This window comes from Mandrillus leucophaeus, unplaced genomic scaffold, assembly GCF_000951045.1.
Source record: "Mandrillus leucophaeus isolate KB7577 unplaced genomic scaffold, Mleu.le_1.0 Scaffold692, whole genome shotgun sequence".
NCBI lineage: Eukaryota > Metazoa > Chordata > Mammalia > Primates > Cercopithecidae > Mandrillus > Mandrillus leucophaeus.
This window is the reverse complement of record NW_012107497.1, coordinates 1,897,871-1,918,574: the sequence shown is the minus strand read 5'-3', so window position 1 is coordinate 1,918,574 and position 20,704 is coordinate 1,897,871. Positions and strand designations below refer to the sequence as shown.

The following is a 20,704-nucleotide window of genomic DNA, read 5'->3' as shown; positions in this document are numbered from 1 at the left end:
TCTCAAAAAATAAATAAATAAAATAAAATAAATAAAAATAAAACATGGGCAAAAAACCTTAACAGACACCTCACCAAAGGAAGTATACAGATGGCAAATAAGCAAATGAAAATATGTTTCACATCATATGTTACCAGGGAATTACAAATTAAACAACAATGAGATACCACTACACACCTATTAGAATGGCCACAATCCAAGAACACTGATAAAATCAAAAGCTGACAGGGATACGGGGCAATGGGAACTCTCATTCATTTCTGGTAGCAATGCAAAATGGTACAGCCACTTTGGAAGACAGTTTGAAAGTTTCTTACAAAAGTAAATACTCTACTATATGATCCAGCAATCATGCTCTGAGGCATTTACCCAAAGGAGTCAAAAACATACATCCACACAGATTCCTGCACATGAATGCTATAGTAGCTTTATTTATATTTGCCAAGACTTGGAAATAATCAAGATGTCCTTCAGTAGATGAATGTATAAATAGACTGTGATACATCCAGACAACGGAATATTATTCAGTGCTTAAAAACGAGCTATCAAGCCATAAAAAGACATGGAGGAACTTAAATGCATGTTACTAAGTTAAAGAAGATAATCTGAAAAGGCTATATACTGCAGGATTGCACCCTAGATTCCAATTCAGAATATATGATAGTCTGAAAAAGGTAAAACTATGGAAATTACAAAACAATCAGTGGTTTCTAGAGATTAGCAGAGACGGGTAGATGAACAGGAAAAGTATTGAGGATTTTTATGGCAGTGAAATTACACTGTATAATACTCTAAAGGTAAATACATGTCATTGTAAAGTTGTTTAAACTTATAGGCTGTGTGGCACCAATAGTGAACGCTAATGTAAAAACTATGAACTTTGGGTAACAATGATGTATCAATGTAAGTTCATCTATTGTAAAAAATATCCCACTCTAGTGGAAACTATTGACAGTGGAGCAGGGTATGTCTGTGTGGGAGCAGGGTTATATGGGAAATTTTTATACCTTCTCTTCAATTTTGCTGTGAACCTATAATTACTCTAAAAATAGAGTCTATTAAAATCACAAAAAAGGTTTCATGAATTAGGAATATTGGATTCAGTACCAAGAGTACAAAATGCTAAAAAAGCCAATCATTGACAGAATAAACTCCCATCAGGAATAGCTGTAATATATAAAATACTAATTAAAACTGAGAATAAATTAAGAGTAAAATTTTTTAAAAAAACTATAAGGTGACACGTTTTGTTTTATTTTCTTAAGTACCTATACTTAGCTGAAAGATACACATTTTACATGATGCTGTGAAGGGCAACAAATGAAAATTCAGTTTCATCTAATTAGTTAAGAAACTGAAAGTGACAGACACTTTTTAATATCTTGGATTCCACTTGAAAATTTCGAAACACACAGTTTGTGGTATTTTGTGATTATATGTTCCCAGGATCCCATTGCAATTAGCAGGTGAAACTTCTGAGTTGTCTTGAAATTCAGTTTCACAAAGACAGTAATGAATTGTTTCCAGAAACATGTGGACAATCATGGATAGCTCTAATTTGTTGGTTGAACTGAAAAGCCCATGAAAACGTAGTAGCCACAAGATCTGGTTAAAAGTAAGATCCAAGATGAAGCTCCAATATTTCTATTTTCTCAACTTCTTAATTTTTGTGATCTAAGCTATCTGTCCTTAGCAGCTTACGGCATACTTGTTTTTCACTACTTACATTTATTCTCCATTAAAAGGTAAATGTTATATGTAAAGCACCCTGAGCATCTTAGAGGAGAAAAAATAAGCACATTTAAGTAAATATGTAATGTAAATATCAAGAAAGACAGGAAGATTTGGGGTGTCCAGAATTTGAACATCAGGAAAACGCACACAGATAAAAGAAAAAATATATACAACACAACACATAAAAGAAAAATGACAACAAGTTGAGTAAAGTGATGTTCTCTGAGTTACCCTCTCCTGTTAGAGGGGTTTCTATTTTATCTACATTGAACTTTTGCTTTAGTTTACATGAAATGATATAAAAAGCAGAATGAGGGGGGGGAGCGGAGCAAGATGGCCGAATAGGAACAGCTCCAGTCTCCAACTCCCAGCACGAGCGACACAGAAGACCGGTGATTTCTGCATTTTCAACTGAGGTACTGGGTTCATCCTGTCTCTTATACACATCTAGATGTGTATAAGAGACAGGTTTATACTCTTGATGGTGAAATATCTGACATTATTGTGAATTTTATCATAAATTCACTTTAAAATTTCAATACTGAATATGTTTGTAAAAATGATAACATGGGCTGGGCGCGGTGGCTCACACCTGTAATCCCAGCACTTTGGGAGGTCAACGCGGGTGGATCACCTGAGGTCAGGAGTTCAAGACCAGCCTGGTCAACATGGTGAAACTCTTTCTCTACTAAAAATACATAAATAATTAGCCAGGCATGGTGGCAGACACCTGTAATCCCAGCTACTGTGGAGGCTGAGGCAGGAAAATTGCTTGGACCCGGGAGGCGGAGGTTGCAGTGAGCCGAGATTACACCTCTGCACTCCAGCCTGGGCAAGAGAATAAGACTCTGTCTCAAAAATAAATAAAATAAAATAAAATAACATCAACATATATTTTTGTGGAACACAGCATTACAGTTAAAAACCATGTTTTCTTGGGTACACATGGATATAAAGATGGGAACAAGAAACACTGGGGGCTACTAGAGTGGGGAGGAAGTGACGGGAAAAGGGCCAAAAAACTAGCTATTGGATACTATGTTTAGCACCAAACCTCAGTGTCACACAATATATCCATGTAACAAACCTGCACATTTACTCTTGAATCTAAAACAAAAGTTGAAATTATAAAAAATAAAAATGAAAATTAAACATACCAAAAATAAATGCAATGTTTCCACTGAATTTAGAAATTTGTGTAGTTGCTTGAAAGTAACTGTGGTATTCATATAATTCATAAAATTAATTAAAAATGAATCAATCAGAGACTCTAGAGTAAAACGTCAAACTATAAAACTCCTAGCAGATAGCTTAGGAGAAAATAGAAATGACTCAGTTTGTTGACAGCTTTTTAGGTACACCACCAAAGGGATGATCCACAAAAGAAAGAAATAATAAGTTGAATACTACTTAATTAAAATGTTCTGCTCTGTGAAAGAAGCTGCCAAGAGAAGGAAAACAAAAGCCACAGACTCAAAGAAAATATTTACAAAAGACATATCTAGTAAAGAATTCTTATCCGAAATACACAAAGAACTCCTAAAACTCAGTAACAAAAACAAACAAATTAAAACATGGGCAGGCCGGGCGCAGTGTCTCACGCCTGTAATCCCAGCACTTCGGGAGGCAGAGGCGGCCGGATCACAAGGTCAGGAGATCGAGACCACAGTGAAAGCCCGTCTCTACTAAAAATACAAAAAAAAAAAAAATTAGCCGGGCGCAGTGGCAGGCGCCTGTAGTCCCAGCTACTCAGGAGGCTGAGTCAGGAGAATGGCGTGAACCCGGGAGGCGGAGCTTGCAGTGAGCCGAGATCGCGCCACTGCACTCCAGCCTGGGCGACAGAGCAAGACTCCGTCTCAAAAAAAAAAAAGCTGGGTGTGGTGGCTCACACCTGTCTCTTATACACATCTAGATGTGTATAAGAGACAGACATCACACACCGGGGCTATCATGGGGAGGGGGGAGTGGGGAGGGATTGCACTGGGAGTTATACCTGATGTAAATGACGAGTTGATGGGTGCAGCACACCAACATGGCACAAGTATACATATGTAACAAACCTGCACGTTATGCACATGTACCCTAGAACTTAAAGTATAATAATAATAATAATAATAATAATAATAAAGGAGAATGAGAACACTATGTGGTCTTTATGAAGATTGAAAATAAACTATCAATAGCCTTCTAAATGTTATGATCATAATCTCTTTATTCTAAACTTACTGGAATCAATTAATATTACTAACAGAGAGCAAAACTTGTATTTCAGTATCTCAGGAATCATATTTGACTTTTAATATCTTGTTAGCCACATTGTTCCAGTTATTCTAATATAAATAGTAACAGTAACAACAACCACAACTACAACAAAAACAACAATCTATAAAGTAGATACTATTACTTTCCCATTTTGACAGAGGAGGGAAGTGAGGCACAGAGAGGTTTGTGAAAATTTTGAAAACAATGCAATAGCCACATCAAAAATGAGATTCTTTATACTACCAAATTACAGTTTATGTACATAATTTCCATATGTATGTCATAATAATTGTAAGAAAGAAGAAATCAGCATTATTGTATACCATTTTTTACAAAAGAAAATTGAGCATCAATAAGATTAAATCATGTATCAAAGGTCATCATATTAGGAAGTTTTAGATTCAATATTAGAACCCTGCTCTTCTACTTTGAATTTCAGCTTTCTTTCAGACATACTCTGCTGTTGCTAGGGGTATTTCAGTGGATATTAGTCAAAAAGGTGTGAGCATATCAGAATATATATCACAGCAAACAGAGCTTATAGTTTGGATGTATTAGGGATGTTCAAGTTATTTAACTATTAATTCAGCATGGGCAACAAGGTATCAGAAGGAATGCCGGGTCACTCAGAATGAACTCTGACAGTCTATGGGCTGATTACCAACTCTGTATACAGCTCAAATAAACTGAGTAACTGGTGCATAAAGCGAGACATAGACCCCAGAAAGAAGCGGTCAATGGCATCTGCATATTTGTCAATGTTTAGAAGATATCTGGGTTCTGTTAGGGCACATTTCTTTCGAGAGGAACATTGCAAAGTGAAGAGGAATATGCACGCAAGTGTGCCTTGAAGAGTGTGAATGAGACAATGAAGAGTCCAGAAAACATTTCATTTCAAACACAGCTGTAGATAGTTGATTAAAAATAATAAAATTTAGTGTAACAAAGAGATGTTAAAGAAGGTACTGTAACAACAAGGCTTGCAGTCACCCTTTTTGCTCTGCTGTTTCCAGTTCTGTCTCTACTGCTTCCCATCTGACCTTAATAAAGTACTTCAACCTTTCTGAACCTCAATATTTTCTACGTATAATAGCAATAAAGATACCTACGACATGGGACTTCCGAGGAGATTAAAGGAGGCTCTTTATTTCCGAAAATGAGATAGTTTTTATAGTAAAATGGGGAGCTAGTAATAATTAACCTGAGTCAAGTGATTTGACATAAGCTAAGACTATACCAGACAAACTGAAATATGGGCTCATTCTAGTTAAAGGTAACCTCAATAATCTTAAAAAGAAGTTCAGGAAACTTTTTTTTTTTTTTTTTTTTTTTTTTTTGAGATGGAGTCTCGCTCTGTCGCCCAGGCTGGAGGGCAGTGGGGCAGTCTCGGTTCACTGCAAGCTCCACCTCCCGGGTTCACACCATTCTCCTGACTCAGCCTCCTGAGTAGCTGGGACTACAGGCACCCACCACTATGCCCAGCTAATTTTTTGTATTTTTAGTAGAGACGGGGTTTCACCATGTTAGCCAGGATGGTCTCGATCTCCTGACCTCGTGATTCGCATGCCTCAGCCTCCCAAAGTGCTAGGATCACAGGCGTGAGCCACCACACCTGGCCACGGAAACATTTTTGACACAAGAGATGATCAGAGTACCTTGTTCATGGAAATGTCCAAATAACCACACATAAAAAGTGTTTAAAAAAAAAAAAAGTTGACTAAATAAACATCACTGAAAATCTCCATTTCTCCTGGGATCTGGCCACCCATACATTTGTCCTCAAATGAAATACATGAACTTCTGTTTTAAGGTAGGTTGGATCAGTAGTTCCTAAAATTTCTACCGTCTCCCATTTACTCACAGAAATATACATTAAAAAGCACAGAAAAGCACAAAAACCAAAAACAAAATCTAAAGAGAAATATTTTGCTGAAAAAGGAAGATAACTGTCCTCATTTTAAATGATTGTGTATCAACAAGGAGGAATACAGGCCTTTCATGGGTCTAGCTTGGAAAGTAAAAACTGGTTCAAAACAAAAACAAAAACTGGCTCTCATATCTATTCTCTTACTCAGTCCCATCTAAACTGCTCTTATCAGTCTCACCATTGGCCCCCAAAGTACTACATTCAATGACTGATGTTCAGTCCTTACTTTACCTATCACCATGATTTGATTCAGTGGATTCCTTTTTCTTCTTAGAAGTATTTGCTAATTTGGCTTCATGTACTACTTGAACACAGAGTTCTCCTCCAACTTCAGAGGTCACCTTTACTCAATCTCCTTTGCAGGTTCCTAATCATGTCCCTGAACTCTCACTTTGGAGTGTCCTAGGCCTCAATCTATATTTTCCTTTGTTTAGGCCAAAAACAGAATCGTCCACTCCTCTCTTTCTCTCAAGTCTCACATTCAATCCATCAGAAAGTCCTGTTGGCTCTAACCTCAAAACATATCCAGAAAGTGAGTTATTATGGTGCTCACTATTACCACATTAGAAAAAGTACCCCATCATCTCTGAGGGGTATGAATGTTTCAAAATAGGATACTAAAGGTCTTTATATTTCAACCTTTGTTCTCTGATTATATATTATCAACATGGCAGACAGAGACAACAGGATTCAGTTCAACTCGCTGACAACTGAGTAAAAGCTCAAGTCCTTACCATGGTCTGATCTTAATTACTTCCTTAACCTTTCTGAATTCTTGTGCTACTAAATACCTTGCTTTTCTGCTGCAGACACACGTTTAGCTGTTCCCTGATGCTACAGGCATGCTCCTGTTACACAGCTGTGCATTTATTTTTCCCCATGCCGAAAATGGCCCTAAATGGACATTTGGACATTTTTCCCCATCAAATGCCACTTTTTCAGCTAGGCCTTTTAGTGCCACTCTGTCTACACACATACATACTCTAACTCTCATTTTATTCTACTCCTTGGAACTTATCACTAATATTCCATATGATTTACATATTAGTCTTGCTTCATTTCCATCTTTCCCACTAGAATGTAAACTATATAAGGTCAGGTATCCTTATCTATATCCTCCTCTACTCTATCTCAAGTCTCCATGAAAGTTGCTGGTACATTGTAGATACATAATAAGGCAAGCTCTATTTTAGCTTAATGCCTCCATATACCATATTATGGTCTCTCCCCTTACCCACAATGCTCTCTTAAAGTGTAAATTCCTAACAAGCTCTAATAGCTCTACATAAAGTGGCCATAAAACCAGTCCATGGGGACACATGCTGCAAACTCAGTAAAGGAGGGATGGATTACATTTAAGTATTCTAGAAACTGCATATTAGATTGGGAGTTGGGTACATCCACCTTTTCTTCAGCTCAAGTCCTGACAATGGTAATAAACCATTACCTAAGTAGAAAAGAAAGAGTACCATATGCAATCCATGAGACAAAACTTGGTAGAATCTTAACTCTCTCTTTTTATTTCATGGCTCTGATATTCCACCTCCTGTATGTGTGTATGTACATGTATGTACACATACGTACTGTGTATATACTTCTTTCCCTTATTTTCAAGACCAAGGGTATCATCTGAATACTCTTCAACCATGGTCTTCATTTTCTTTTATATAGTTCATCTTCAATGAAGATTTCAATATTTCAATATTAGTCCAAATACCTACAGTCAGAGTTCAGTCCTCACTACTGTACAAAAAGCTATTTTGTGAAAGTCATTAATTTTCTTCTTGTTAGGAAAAATGCTTCTTACAGCATTCAGTACTGATAATGACTACAATTATCTCCTTCAAAGTACCTTGTTCATAAAAATACCTTTGCCCTTGACAATATTATCTTTCTCTTAAATTTCTTCCTCATGAAGTCATCCAGCTTTTCTGTGTGTTTTTCTATAGAGCTGTTTATCATATACATGTCTACATGCATATATATTTTTAATCATAAAAGGATAAATATTTTATAACACATAATTTTTAAATTATGTTATTAACATATAGAATACTAAATACTTTACTCAATATATGCTTAACATATGTTTAGAAGCCACTACTCAGATTCTAAAATATTTAGTACACATAATTTCAAGTAAAGTATATAGAAGCTAAAAAAAGGCATCAGTAAATCCACGTGTCAGAAATGAGTGATTAATTATAAAATATGATATGGGCTCATGAAAATTCTTACAGATCATGAAGACTTATAAATTCTAAAATGGGTAACTTAAATGCAAAATAAAAGGCAATTAAGTTGTATAATATTCAATAAAAGGAACAAAAGTAAAATAATTTTAAGCAAAGCAACAGGGAGATTCACAAATTCCTCAATAAGTTGATTCAGACCTCTGTTCCTCCTCCTTTATTAGCACCTCTTAAAAGCCTCCTCTTTCTGTATCTTCTCTAACATTATGAAAATAAGTTATGGATCTCTATCAGTCCTACTCTGATATTAGAGGTAACTAAGAATCTACTCATTTAACATTCTATAATGAAGTTTTACCCTTTGACTGAAAAGTAACTTATTCACTCAAATGTTTATTCAGAAGTCGTTCTATCCTGCATATTGGTAATAGGTCCTGTCTTAAATGTGACTGTAGAGCTGAAAAAACATCACATACCCATAGAGTTAAATATTTATTGGGTTATGTGTTAGGCATGGGGACACTAAAAACCAAACACACACACATAAAACCAAAAAAGCTATTTCATGTTCAAGTCCTGATTTCTGGAAATCAACAATGGAAATGAAGTGAAAATGACTAGAAATTAGTTTGCATAAGTAAACAAAAATTAGATCATTGCAGGCTTTATGAGAGCAATATGAAGACACTGACTTTGTCAACACTTTTCACACAAAGACAACTGGGAACATATTTGTAGATTATCATAGTTAACCTGATTTACATGCTGCAACAAGAGAGACAGAGCATCACAAGGAACTATGGGGTTGTTTCTAAGAGTATGTTAGGAAAAGTTTATTTTAAGATGTGGGCTTGTGTTACGTGATAGGGGGCATCAAGGAAGTGGGGCTTTGTTTTGATTGGATGTTGTAAGGAAGTAGGGTAATTCTATGTTGAGTGTCCTAAAATTTTTATCTACATGGCAGAAGGAATGCAGAGAGGCTAAAGCTGCATTTAGTAAAGAAGCATGATGTGTCACATTAAAGAAGATGAGGGATATTTGGTCATCGGGGTGGTTTGGACAATGCTATTCTTTTTGACCGTATTAAGATATGATTACAAAGTGGTCTTGCTTTTATCTTGATTCATCATAACCATGGAGTGTCCCTGAATGATGCTGGCATTCTTAGCAATTGTTTATATTCAACCAGAGAACATCACAGACTAGCTGCAAGTACCAAGGCAGCATCTAGCAGTTCCAAAGCCTAACTGAAGTGCCAAGCCAGCTACTGGCTATCAGTAGCTGATTTTATCTTTCTCAAATGATTATAAACAGAGACATAACGAGATCATACTTATGTTTTAATGAGTTTGGTTTGGCAGAGGTGATGTGAAAACTTCTAAAGGAACATAACATTAGTAGCAGAGAAGACCAACTAGGGGATTGTCATCTTAAATAGAAGTAAACCATGATATTAGCTTTAATCAGGGTTTTGGTGATGGGAATAGAGAGAATTGGACATTTTCAAGAGCTGTTAAGGAAGCAGGATTAATTGAACTTGTCAAAGATTGGACTTGTGAATGGTAGAAAAAAATCTAGATGACCCAGTTAGCTTTCAGGTTTCTGGATTAGGCTGTTTGCAGGGTGAAAGGAAGGAGAAAGGATAAAGGAGGTCTGGGGAAATAATGAGATTTAAGATATCAGGCAAACATCAACTAAAATTGTCTATTAGGCAGTCAGATATATCACCCTGGGTTTTTTTTTTCTTTATTATTATACTTTAAGTTCTAGGGTACATGTGCACAATGTGCAGGTTTGTTACATATGTATACTTGTGCCATGTTGATATGCTGCACCCATTAACTCGTCATTTACATTAGGTATATCTCCTAATGCTATCCCTCCCCACTTCCCCCTCCCCGGTGAAGGACCGGTGTGTGGTGATGATCCCCTTCCTGTGTTCAAGTGATCTCATTGTTCAATTCCCACCTATGAGTGAGAACATGCGGTGTTTGGTTTTCTGTTCTTGTGATAGTTTGCTGAGAATGATGGTTTCCAGCTGCATCCATGTCCCTACAAAGGACACAGACTCATCCTTTTTATGGCTGCATAGTATTCCATGGTGTATATGTGCCACATTTTCTTAATCCAGTCTGTCACTGATGGACATTTGGGTTGATTCCAAGTCTTTGCTATTGTGAATAGTGCCGCAATAAACATACGTGTGCATGTGTCTTTATAGCAGCATGACTTATAATCCTTTGGGTATATCCCCAGTAATGGGATGGCTGGGTCAAATGGTATTTCTAGTTCTAGATCCTTGAGGAATCGCCACACTGTCTTCCACAAGGGGTTTTAAGAAAGAGGTTTTAAGAAAGAGGTGTGAACTAAAGATACATATTGGGGGAGGGTTCATTCGAAAATAGATACTATTTGAATGGGAATGAATGAGGATATCCAGAGAAGAAAACCAAGAACTGTGAAGAATACCAATATTAAAGAAAAACTGAGTTGGAATAAATGGACAAAAATGTGAAAGAATTAATCAGGAGAAAGCAGTATCCCATAAGCCAAGTGAGGAAAGAATTTCATGAGGGCAAAGAGGTTAATAGGTTCTAGTTCTACAGAGGGACTGAGTAAGATAAGGCACGTATATTCACATGTGTGTTTACAGGAGAGGACACTTTCTTAAAGATGAAAACACAACCAGTTTAAAGGCTGATGATAGAGAACCGGGACATAGATTTTTGACAATCTGGATATACAGCTGAATGGAAGCTGGTGGCTTAATATACAGGGATGCTGCTGAGAACATACACACAGAGATGAACCTCAACCAGGTGAAGCCTAGCCTCTTCCACCAAGGCAGGTGGGAAAAAGAAGAGAGAGACAATGAGCACAAATACCCACAATCTGAGAAATATTATTTTGACTAAAGTAGGAGATGAAGTCATTTACTGTGAATGACGGGGAAAGTTTAGGTACCCCACAAAAGCTTGAAATAATTGTTGAGAGAAACTAAGGAGAAAATACACTTAGGATGAACGGAAAGCTTATGAAGAACTGCTGGTTTTGTTAAAATATGTTATTAAAGAAATGGAGTAATGCCTGACAATGACAACATCTACATATAATCACGACAGCAGGTAGCTGAATTGAGGAGATGAGAGAAACAGAAGCTTTTAGCAATAGCAGGAGAGCCCACAGGGATGCTGAAATGACTAAGAATGAAAGAACAACTTGGGTGAAAAAGTCTACTAACCTAGTGCCAAAGTCTTCAATGAGAAAATATGATAAAATGGTAGATAATAGATGGCCAGAAGTCATTAACTGCAAGGAAAGAGGTATTTTTACATCAAGAGAGCAGTATCTTTGGAATTGTCTCTGTTAGGTGAGGGAGTCAGTCATTCTAAAGTAGTGGGGGTACAAAAGAGGGATGAGTCACAGTGCTGTTTTTGAGGGTAAAAGTGGTTTCCATGTATGAGCAGAATAAGTACACAGGACAGAAGTCTTGTCTGGAAAAAGGGTTTGAGCCTGCCGAGTGAGAGAGTGTGGGAAAGCAGAGGAAGTGAAGCAAGGACAAGAAAGTGCGAAAGAGCATAGAGAGAAAGATAGAAGAAAGGATAGACTCGAGGTGCCTATATTCTGGGTAGTAAACACAGATAACAGAGATAGGAGAAAATGGAAGAATTAACTGGCTTGATGATTTCCAGTGGGAGTTAGTAAAAAGTTGATTCCGAAAGAGTGTAATCAAATGTAGATCCCATGAAGAGCCCAAAGCCAGATGACCATAACGACTTGATAGGCAGGCTTTCAAGAGAAACTGGTACAAGCTCCAGATTTTCAGACACCTTATCAAACCCCCTTGCGATCAGAGAAGGCCATTTTTTTTTATTACCAATTTACGTTACCATGTGCTCACTGAAGTAATTTGAGTAGTTAGAATCTGTTAATTCAGCTAAAAAGTCTGAACTGTGGTGACATTAAAAGAATGTGAGAGGGAACCGCTAGGTAAAGCCCAAGATTGTGTCCTAGAATATTGATTCTCAAGCCTTTATGTGCATAGGCTTCGCTCCTGGAAAATGTTCAAAGGCAAATTTTGATTTACTAGTTCTGAGATTCTATATTTCTGACAAGCTCCCAGACAATGTCAATATTTGTGGTCCAGGGACATTTTGATTAGAAAAGTTCCCTAGAAATCAGTTTTTAAATAAGTGCATTTTGTTAATTATATGAATAAAACACATGGCGAATATACAAGGAAAAAAATTATGCTTAGGTTTAAAAGTTCCATTTTTAAAAATATGTGAAATTGAACTGATAATGGCCTATGATATGCTAATTGGCTAAAAGCACTTGAAAGGAGTAAATGAAGAAATCAAGTGGAAAAAAAAAAGAGTTGGTAATATTTAGCCATTTTTATTAATACCACTCAAGTTCATGACACGAGCCTGCCATGAGTTCAAAATAACCTATATAAACTGACAGGTGATATAGTAAGAAAATTAATGTATACCTAAACTGAATATCCTTCATCATTACTATGTATTTCTCTTGAGGATTTTTAATACATATACATTATATTGAGCCTGAGGGAAACATCAAGGTAAATCATTTCATGTCCTATTTCAGTAGGCAATTAAGAACGATGTTGTTATTTCAGAAAATGAGAGTTCAGGGCGATAAAGGGGACTCACAAGGTATCAGAAAACCAGTTATAAAATACTGTACATTTTTGAGCACTTTTAGTCTGTCAAGCTCCCACTATTGATAAAATGCAAATCGTTCAAAGGCAACCATGTAACACGAACTTTTATGATTTATATTCCTGAAATACTGGAACTCAATTTTCCTGCCTGATCAAAGCTGTTTTAAGATAAAGAAACAAACTATCAGACAGAAACCTATAAGAATCAAATCAATAACCATTTTTAATTAGTTGATAAAATGCCAAAGGTGATTCATATTTTCTGTGGTCAAATATGTGACATGAACTTTGAAAATCAGAGTTTAATGTTCTCTAATTAGTGTTCTACTACTCAGATAATTTCCCTCAAAAATCATAGCAAACAATATACCTTCAAAGTAAACTTGAAAAATGACATTTTGCCAATTTTCTACAATTACATATTATCCTTCAGTTTAATTTTAAAACTCAAACATTAGTAATATAATCATATTTCTCATTTCTTGAAACTGTTTAGAATAGTCTATTACAATGCTGACAACATGTCTTATAAAGTTAATAAATAATTTAAAATAACTTTCCAATTTATAAATAGTTAACTCTAAGAAGAACCGGTGATGAAATTGTCTCCCCTTTTTCAAGCAGCCTAAAAAATAGATTTTTTTTCCAGAATATATATATATATATATTTTTTTTTGTTTGTTTTTCTCCAAAAGTTCCAACCCCAACAGCAAACATTAGCTTGTAACTGAGGTAATGTTGTATTTGTAAAAATACAATAGATTTTGAACTTCAGGATTTGAATCCTAGAAAGAAAAAGCAGAGCTAATGTACACATTTAGATGTGACCTTCCCATGGATAGAATTACTTTTCATTCATAATCACTGTTTTTTTAGCTTGCGTATTGTATTTACTCTGCCTGTTAGAAATTCTTTTACAAACTGTTGCCGATCATATACAAAGATGCATGTTTTATAATTGTTGAAGTCGAAAAATTAAAGCTTTGACAATTTCCCTAAAGATGAAGCAGCTTATATTAAATAAATAAAACTTCCTATTTGTGAAGGTCAAAATTATACCATCTCAGAAGGGAATAACAACAACAAAGCATCTGTTACCACATGTAAATACTGAGAAAGGCTGCACATCTTTTAGTTAAGGTAATACACAAATACTTGGGAAATTTAAATACCTTATAATATATGACAGGGATTGATGACTATAAAGAATAACTTTTTGATAATAGTGAGCATATAAACATGGTCCTAAGTATAGTATCTATATTATTCTATTCTATTTTACACTATTCTACTCTACACAATTCTGCAAGCTTGCTAAGGCCTAGCCTTGAGGTAACTGAACAATATATTGAAGAAATCAACATGAATTCATGTTATAAAATTGTTATAGTTAAATAATACGTAAGTTAAGGTAAGTTTATGAAAGGCATCCCTAGTCAGTCACAGAAGAATCCAGAAAGATTTCTCTAGGCTAAACTTTGATTTTGCTTGCTATCTAAAATATACTTTAAAGATATATTATTTTATCTTTAAACATTTTATCATTTAACATTTTATTATATTGCACATTTAAAATTTTATATTGCATTAATCTATCAACTAATAGAATCACAGATAACAAAGCACGGAGTTTACAAGCAGCACAAAATGTGTACACATATAAAAATTAATGCATAACCTACATTGACTTTTTCTTTTAAGTCTGAGAAGTTGCCTTCCTTCCGATAGATTGCAAATTCAGGACTCTGCAACACGGCTTCTGAGCGAGTAATCCAACTGTGAAGTTCAGTTATATCAACATCCAACCTAAGACAGCAAAAAATAAAAGTCATTATTTCTTATCTCTTTCTTCTATATAAAAAAAGGAATTTATCTGCATTTATCATTCTTTCCTCAATCTGAGACTCCTGCCTGATGCCTCTATTAGTATTAATAGCACCACTATTTTCCCCGTTGGGTAGACTCAAATTTGGAGTCAGCTTTGATCTAGAGTCTTATGATCACAGAGGTCATTTTATTCACCTCAATGTAAAAATCACTTGTACAATATCTCCTGTAAGCTATTACCCAGCCTCTGCTTGAATGTTTGCACTATTTAAAAAAGTACTACCTCCCAAGATAACCTTTTGTTTTTGGAAAGTATTTACGAGAAAAAAGAAATTCCTGTTGGTGGTCACCATTGAACCACATGCTCTTCTGTAGTCTCCAGTCATATTGCCTCTGGGTTTGGCCACGTGACTTTCTGTCACAAATGGGACAACAGTAAGAGTATTGCAAGTAAGGTTTTGATAAGTGCTTTCATGTCAGAGCTTGACTTTTTAGAGCACACACCCTGAGAAGGCAACAATTATATAAGAAGTACAATGACCTTGAGGAGATCATGTTTTAAGGAAGTTTAATCTATCCATGTGAAGAGGCCACATGAAGAAGCATGGGGCACCAGGAATGCAAATAAAGCCCTCTGTGACCCATCTCAATGCCAGCTGAAGACAGACAAATGAGTGCTCCAGTTGATGCCACATAGAGAAAAGAAATGCCCAAAGGGCACTGCCCAAGTTGAAGAACTGTGAGAAATAATAAGTGCTGCTTTAAGTCACTACATTTTGGTGTAAGTGGTTATGCTGCCATAAATATCAGATCGCCTATCCTGTTATTTTCAAACTTTTTTTTTTTTTTTTTTTTTTTTTTAGAAATCTTCGGAGCCACCAGAGATAAATTATTCATTGTAATCAGGTGATTTAGGTATAGAAGAGCCAAAATATGGACTCAACCCAAGTGTCTAATAGAATAGTATTAAGCCTTTAAGAATATGAATATCCTTTCATTTGCAGCAACATATATGAACCTGGAGGAAATCATGTTAGTGAAATAAGCCAGGTGTTATGACATGATCTCATTTACATGTCTCAAATACATATGACATATCTCAAATACGACATGATCTCATTTACATGTGGAATCTAAAGAAATCAAACTCAAAGAAACAGAAGACAACGTTAGTTTCCAGGAGCTGGTGGGGGTAGAGAGTAGTTGGAAAGATATTGGCAAAAGGATACAAAATTATAAATATTTGAAATCAGCTCTTTAAATTCATCAGTAGATACCTGATCGTCAGCCTACCCTATGCTTAGTCACTTCAGTGGATATTCTATGGTTTGTTGGTATCTTAGTTTCCTTAAGTTTGGTACTTAAAGGAAACATATCAGTAGTGTGTAGTATAAATAAGGAAGAATAGACAATTATCTTTTTGGTTTATAATACTTTCATTGATATAGCCCATGATTTCAATAAATATTTTCACTTCAATATTAGACTTTCAACTCACATTGCAATTCAATTGAGTTAAAACTTCTAGAATGTTTTCACACAAACTATCATTAAACCAGTTATATCACAACCTAATTACTATCACAAACTTGTGACCTGGTCTATTGAACTCCAATTTCGGGACTTTGAATCATACAAACCTGTTAGAATTTCTCACATTAGTTGCAGGCTATTGTTTTAAAATTAAACAGATACAGAACTTAATGGAACACAAAGCCCTTACAAAAACATATTCTCATTTTATATTCTTACAAAATTCTTTGGTTGGGTAATCACCAATTCCAACTGCCCATAGGATGAGATGGCGCTTCAGAGAAATTAAGTTAATTGACCTCAGTACCATGGATCAGAAACTTATTTTAACTAGTTCACAATCATGTCCTTCCACATCAAAAAGGGGATGGTTCATAGCATACAGATTGAGTTGTTATTTATCAGGGCTATCCAACTTGAAATTAAGAGACTAGGGATCTTGATTCCTCTAAATTCCATGTCATTGAATGTCAGTAAGTTATTTGTATATGCATTATAAATGTTTATGGATTTTTATTGTGTGATACATGATTTTTATCTTTCCTATATATTTTATCCACAAATTTGATTATCAGGTTTCTATTTCTTCATTCATAATGTTGATTAAAATATAGAGTACAATTACATGCTGTAAAAATCTTTCTCTCACACTCTCTTCAGCGATGTTAACTCCTTGAATAAATACTCTCCTACTATGGTCATTTGGTAACCTACCCAAACGAGTGCATCATTTATGCAGATTTATCACAATGTCTTAAAACATTTTCATTTTTGCTTTGGCCCAACATAAAATTTCCTGTGTCTCTCAATCTGCAAGCATCTACTTGCCAGTATATTGGACAGAGGAGTGCTGGAATGTTAATACTTCAGGGGTGACCCTTAACCAGTGAGAGCTTGGAATTGGTGGATCAATATCCCAGCTCCCTTGCTCCTCAGTTAGACAATACTGAAGTATGATTCACACAGTGTTTCAAAGGTTTCCCTGCATGATTGAGCTCCAGTTCCTTTCAGCAGTAACCTGATCCCTAAATGTGTGCCATCCTTTATTGGCTACTTTATTTTTCTTATCTCACTTCCCTACTTTGATTCCTGGGGTCACTTTCCAAATAAACTGCTTGCATCTGAATTCTTCTCTTCAGATCTACTCTTGGGGCAACCCAAACTAAGGCCATAATCAACACCCTCAAATGAACCTAGCATCCTGCCATACTTTTTTCTTTTTTTTCCCCCCAAGTTGGGCTCTGAGTCTCTACAGGAACTATTTAAAACCTTTTTTCAAAGCTCTGGCCCATCCTCTTTCTGCAGCTCTCTCAGCAGATGATCTTGTTCTCTACCTTATAGAAACAAGTAGAATTATCAGAGTAGAACTTTTGCACTTCCTATTTCCAAACACCATCAGATCTGCATGTGTAGCCACCATTCTCATTCCATTCTCTTACATTTGAGTTTCCCTTCTTTTAATTAAAATCATTCCCACTACCTACATTTTGAACTTTATTCTCTTACTTTTGCTCGAGCATCTGAGTCCATCCATTTTCTAATATTTATTTGAGACGGAGTCTCACTCTGTCACCAGGCTGGAGTGCGGTGGTGAGATCTGGCCTCACTGCAACCTCTGCTTCCCGGGTTCAAGGGATTCCCCTGCCTCAGTCTCCCAAGTAGCTGGAACTATAGTTAACACTGTTGACCATACTCCTTTTGAAATTTTTCTTCCTTTGGCTTCATGATGCCACTCTATTCTAATTTGCCTTCTATTTCTATGACCATTGGTAATTTTTTCTTTGCAGGTCCATCCTCCTCCACCCTATCATTACGTACTAGATTTGATCATGCCTTGAATTACAATCTATTTATCAATGACTCTGATACGTGTATCTCTAATTCAGGCACTTCTTCTGAATTCCACAGCTATAAAACCATCTGCCTTTTGGATGTCTCCACTTGCATGCTGCAAAATCTCCTTAAACATTATATGCCAAGGTTTAATGTTTGATCTTCTCCCTCAAACTAGTACTCTATCAGTATTCCCCAGATCAGTAATTAGCATCACCACCCCTCATATCTGTTATCTTCATTTCTGCTATGGACTGAAATTTGTGCCCCACAAAAGTTCATATGTTGAAGACTAATTCCCAATGCGATGATATTAAAAGATGAGGTATTTGGGAGGTGATTAGGTCAAGAGGGTAGAGCCCTCATGAAATGAGTACTCTTAAACTCATCTGAAGAGATCAGCGTTCTCTTCCACCATGTGAGGGCACAGGGAGAGGGTACCATGTATGAACCAGGAAGCCTGCCCTTACAAGACACTAAATCTGCTGGTTCCTTGATATTAAACTTCCCAAACTCCAGAACTGGGAGACATAAATTTCTGTGCTTTATAAGCTACCCAGTGTACAATATTTTGTTACAGCAAACCAACTAAAACCCTCTCTCTTCCTTCCCATGTTTAATGTATTGCAAAGTCTATCTGTCACACATACATTCTCTATCTCCTGAATACGTATGCTTCTTCCTGTCTCCATAGCCAGAACCCAAATTTGTGTTGCCATTAAATGTGACCAAAAATACTGCAAAGCTTTTCACTTGGCCTCTGGGCAATATTTACAGAACCCTCTATTTTACGTACTACTGGAAAAATTTTCATTTTTTTTAATTGATGCATAAAAGATGTACTTAGTTTGGGGGTACATGTGATAATTTAACACATCCATATAATTTGTAAAGATCACATCAGTGTACTTGGGATATCCATCATCTTAAATGTTTGTCTATACTAGATACATTCAAATTATTCTCTTCTAGCTACTTTGAAATATAGAGTAGTAAAAACATACCTGATTATATTACCTTCATTCATAAAACCATTCATTTTTCTTAAAGAACAAAATTTCAATATGATCCTTTATAATCTGACCTTCATAGACCTCTTAACTGTATATTTTATTCAAGTACTTGTAGAAACAAATTTCCCTTCATATTTTCTAAAGTAATTCAGAGCTATTCTTTATTCTTGTTCCTCCTCCAATGGAATAAAATCCTTCACTGACTCTCCCAAAATATTTCAAAAATTTAGTTGTTAGTATAATGCATTTGGGCCACTTTGGTGAAATTCATTTGTCTGACTCAATTATACATCAGATACCCTCTGACTCATAAATGTGAGATGGGAATATCCAACAGTCACTTTCAAATTCACGCTTTAAATTTAATCTCTCTAGTCTCACCCTCTTTTTCATTTAGACTATCTCTAGGGAAGATTGCTCACTTCTACTTAGAGGTCCCTGAAACCCAAACGTGGCTCAAGGTGCTAGGCTGACATCACGGCTGAAAGAAATTTGCTAAAGCCTGTGTTGGAGAAAGATTTCTACTAGGCATAAAATTGACATTGCTCTTGTTTGCACACTGTAGGGGCTCAGAAAATGATGCCCCAAAGTATGGCACTTTGGCATGCTGAAACTCTGAACTAAAGAACATTGGAAGGCCTCAGAAGCAGCCTTGGAACCAAGTTCTCTCTGACGTTCTCCTCCCGTCTTTAACTCCACATTCTTCCCTGAAGCGAGTCATAGTTACCAGAATTCTTCTTCAAGGTAGGTCATAGAAACCAAAAATCCTCTCCTCCAACGCCAGTCATAAAAATCAGAATTATAACTCTGTATTTCCCCCACCTTTCTCTCCAGAAGCTAGCCATAAAAAATTACCTGACATACCTCTGTTTGATAGTAGGTCATAAGACCCTCATTCAAGTGGGGTCCTACCCCATGTCTAAGAGGAAGGAATTCTACAAAGACAGGCCTGGCTGGTTTTCCCCAGTCTATTACTATTAGATCATTCCCTTTTTGTCCACATTCCTACATGGCTGTCTACTCTTTATCAAATCTAAATAGACAGTTTTCCTTTGGGTCATTGTGTCTTCATTTCTGAAGGCTCCCATGTCACCTAAAACTTTTATTAGATAAATATCTCATGCTTTTCTCTTGTTAACCTATCTTTTGTTATAGGAATGTCTGCCATGACCTGTATAAGGAGGAAGGAAAGGGATCATAGTCTTTCTGTTCCTATAACATGTTGATGTAACTGTTATACCGCCACCTCCAATTCACTGCAGAAAAGTTTTTTTTTTGTTTTTTAGTTTGAAAGTAAATAATTTTCATTCAAAAAGAAATCTTATAACACTTTTAGAGGTGTATTTTCCTGAAAAATGCAAAATTGTGTGTTTTCTTTTAAAAGAGTCAATGTCTCCCTTTTTTCCCCTTCACAAAGTATATACTAAGTGCTTACTATGTGCCAAACATGCTATTAACTCCATGAAGAACAGAGACGAGAATGCATTAGTCCACATTATCAAATAATTTGGTTTAGTGAAGCATTTGTTTGACAAGATAAAAATGGTTTAGACACAGAACTGGGGCTCAGCTCACACTGGTCTTTTTAAGAGGATAATCAAAAAACACCTTCTCTGTAAATTAGGATTAAATCAGCTTCTAGCCTAGAGGCTCTGCCAAGTATATTGGTTATCTCCACACAATGAAGGCTTTGTGG

At 36.0% G+C, this 20,704-nt stretch overlaps 1 protein-coding gene across 1 annotated transcript in view; it reads right to left on the bottom strand.

The window, feature by feature from the left end:
• Nucleotides 1-20,704, bottom strand: part of LOC105555622 (dystrophin) — a gene marked incomplete at its 3' end in the record, with an annotated part of 1,920,295 nt that overhangs the window by 1,205,932 nt on the left and 693,659 nt on the right. Inside the window, exon 18 of the mRNA XM_012002637.1 lies at nt 14,485-14,608. Coding sequence (XP_011858027.1) covers nt 14,485-14,608 — 124 coding nt within the window. The remainder of the gene's footprint in view (nt 1-14,484; nt 14,609-20,704) is intronic.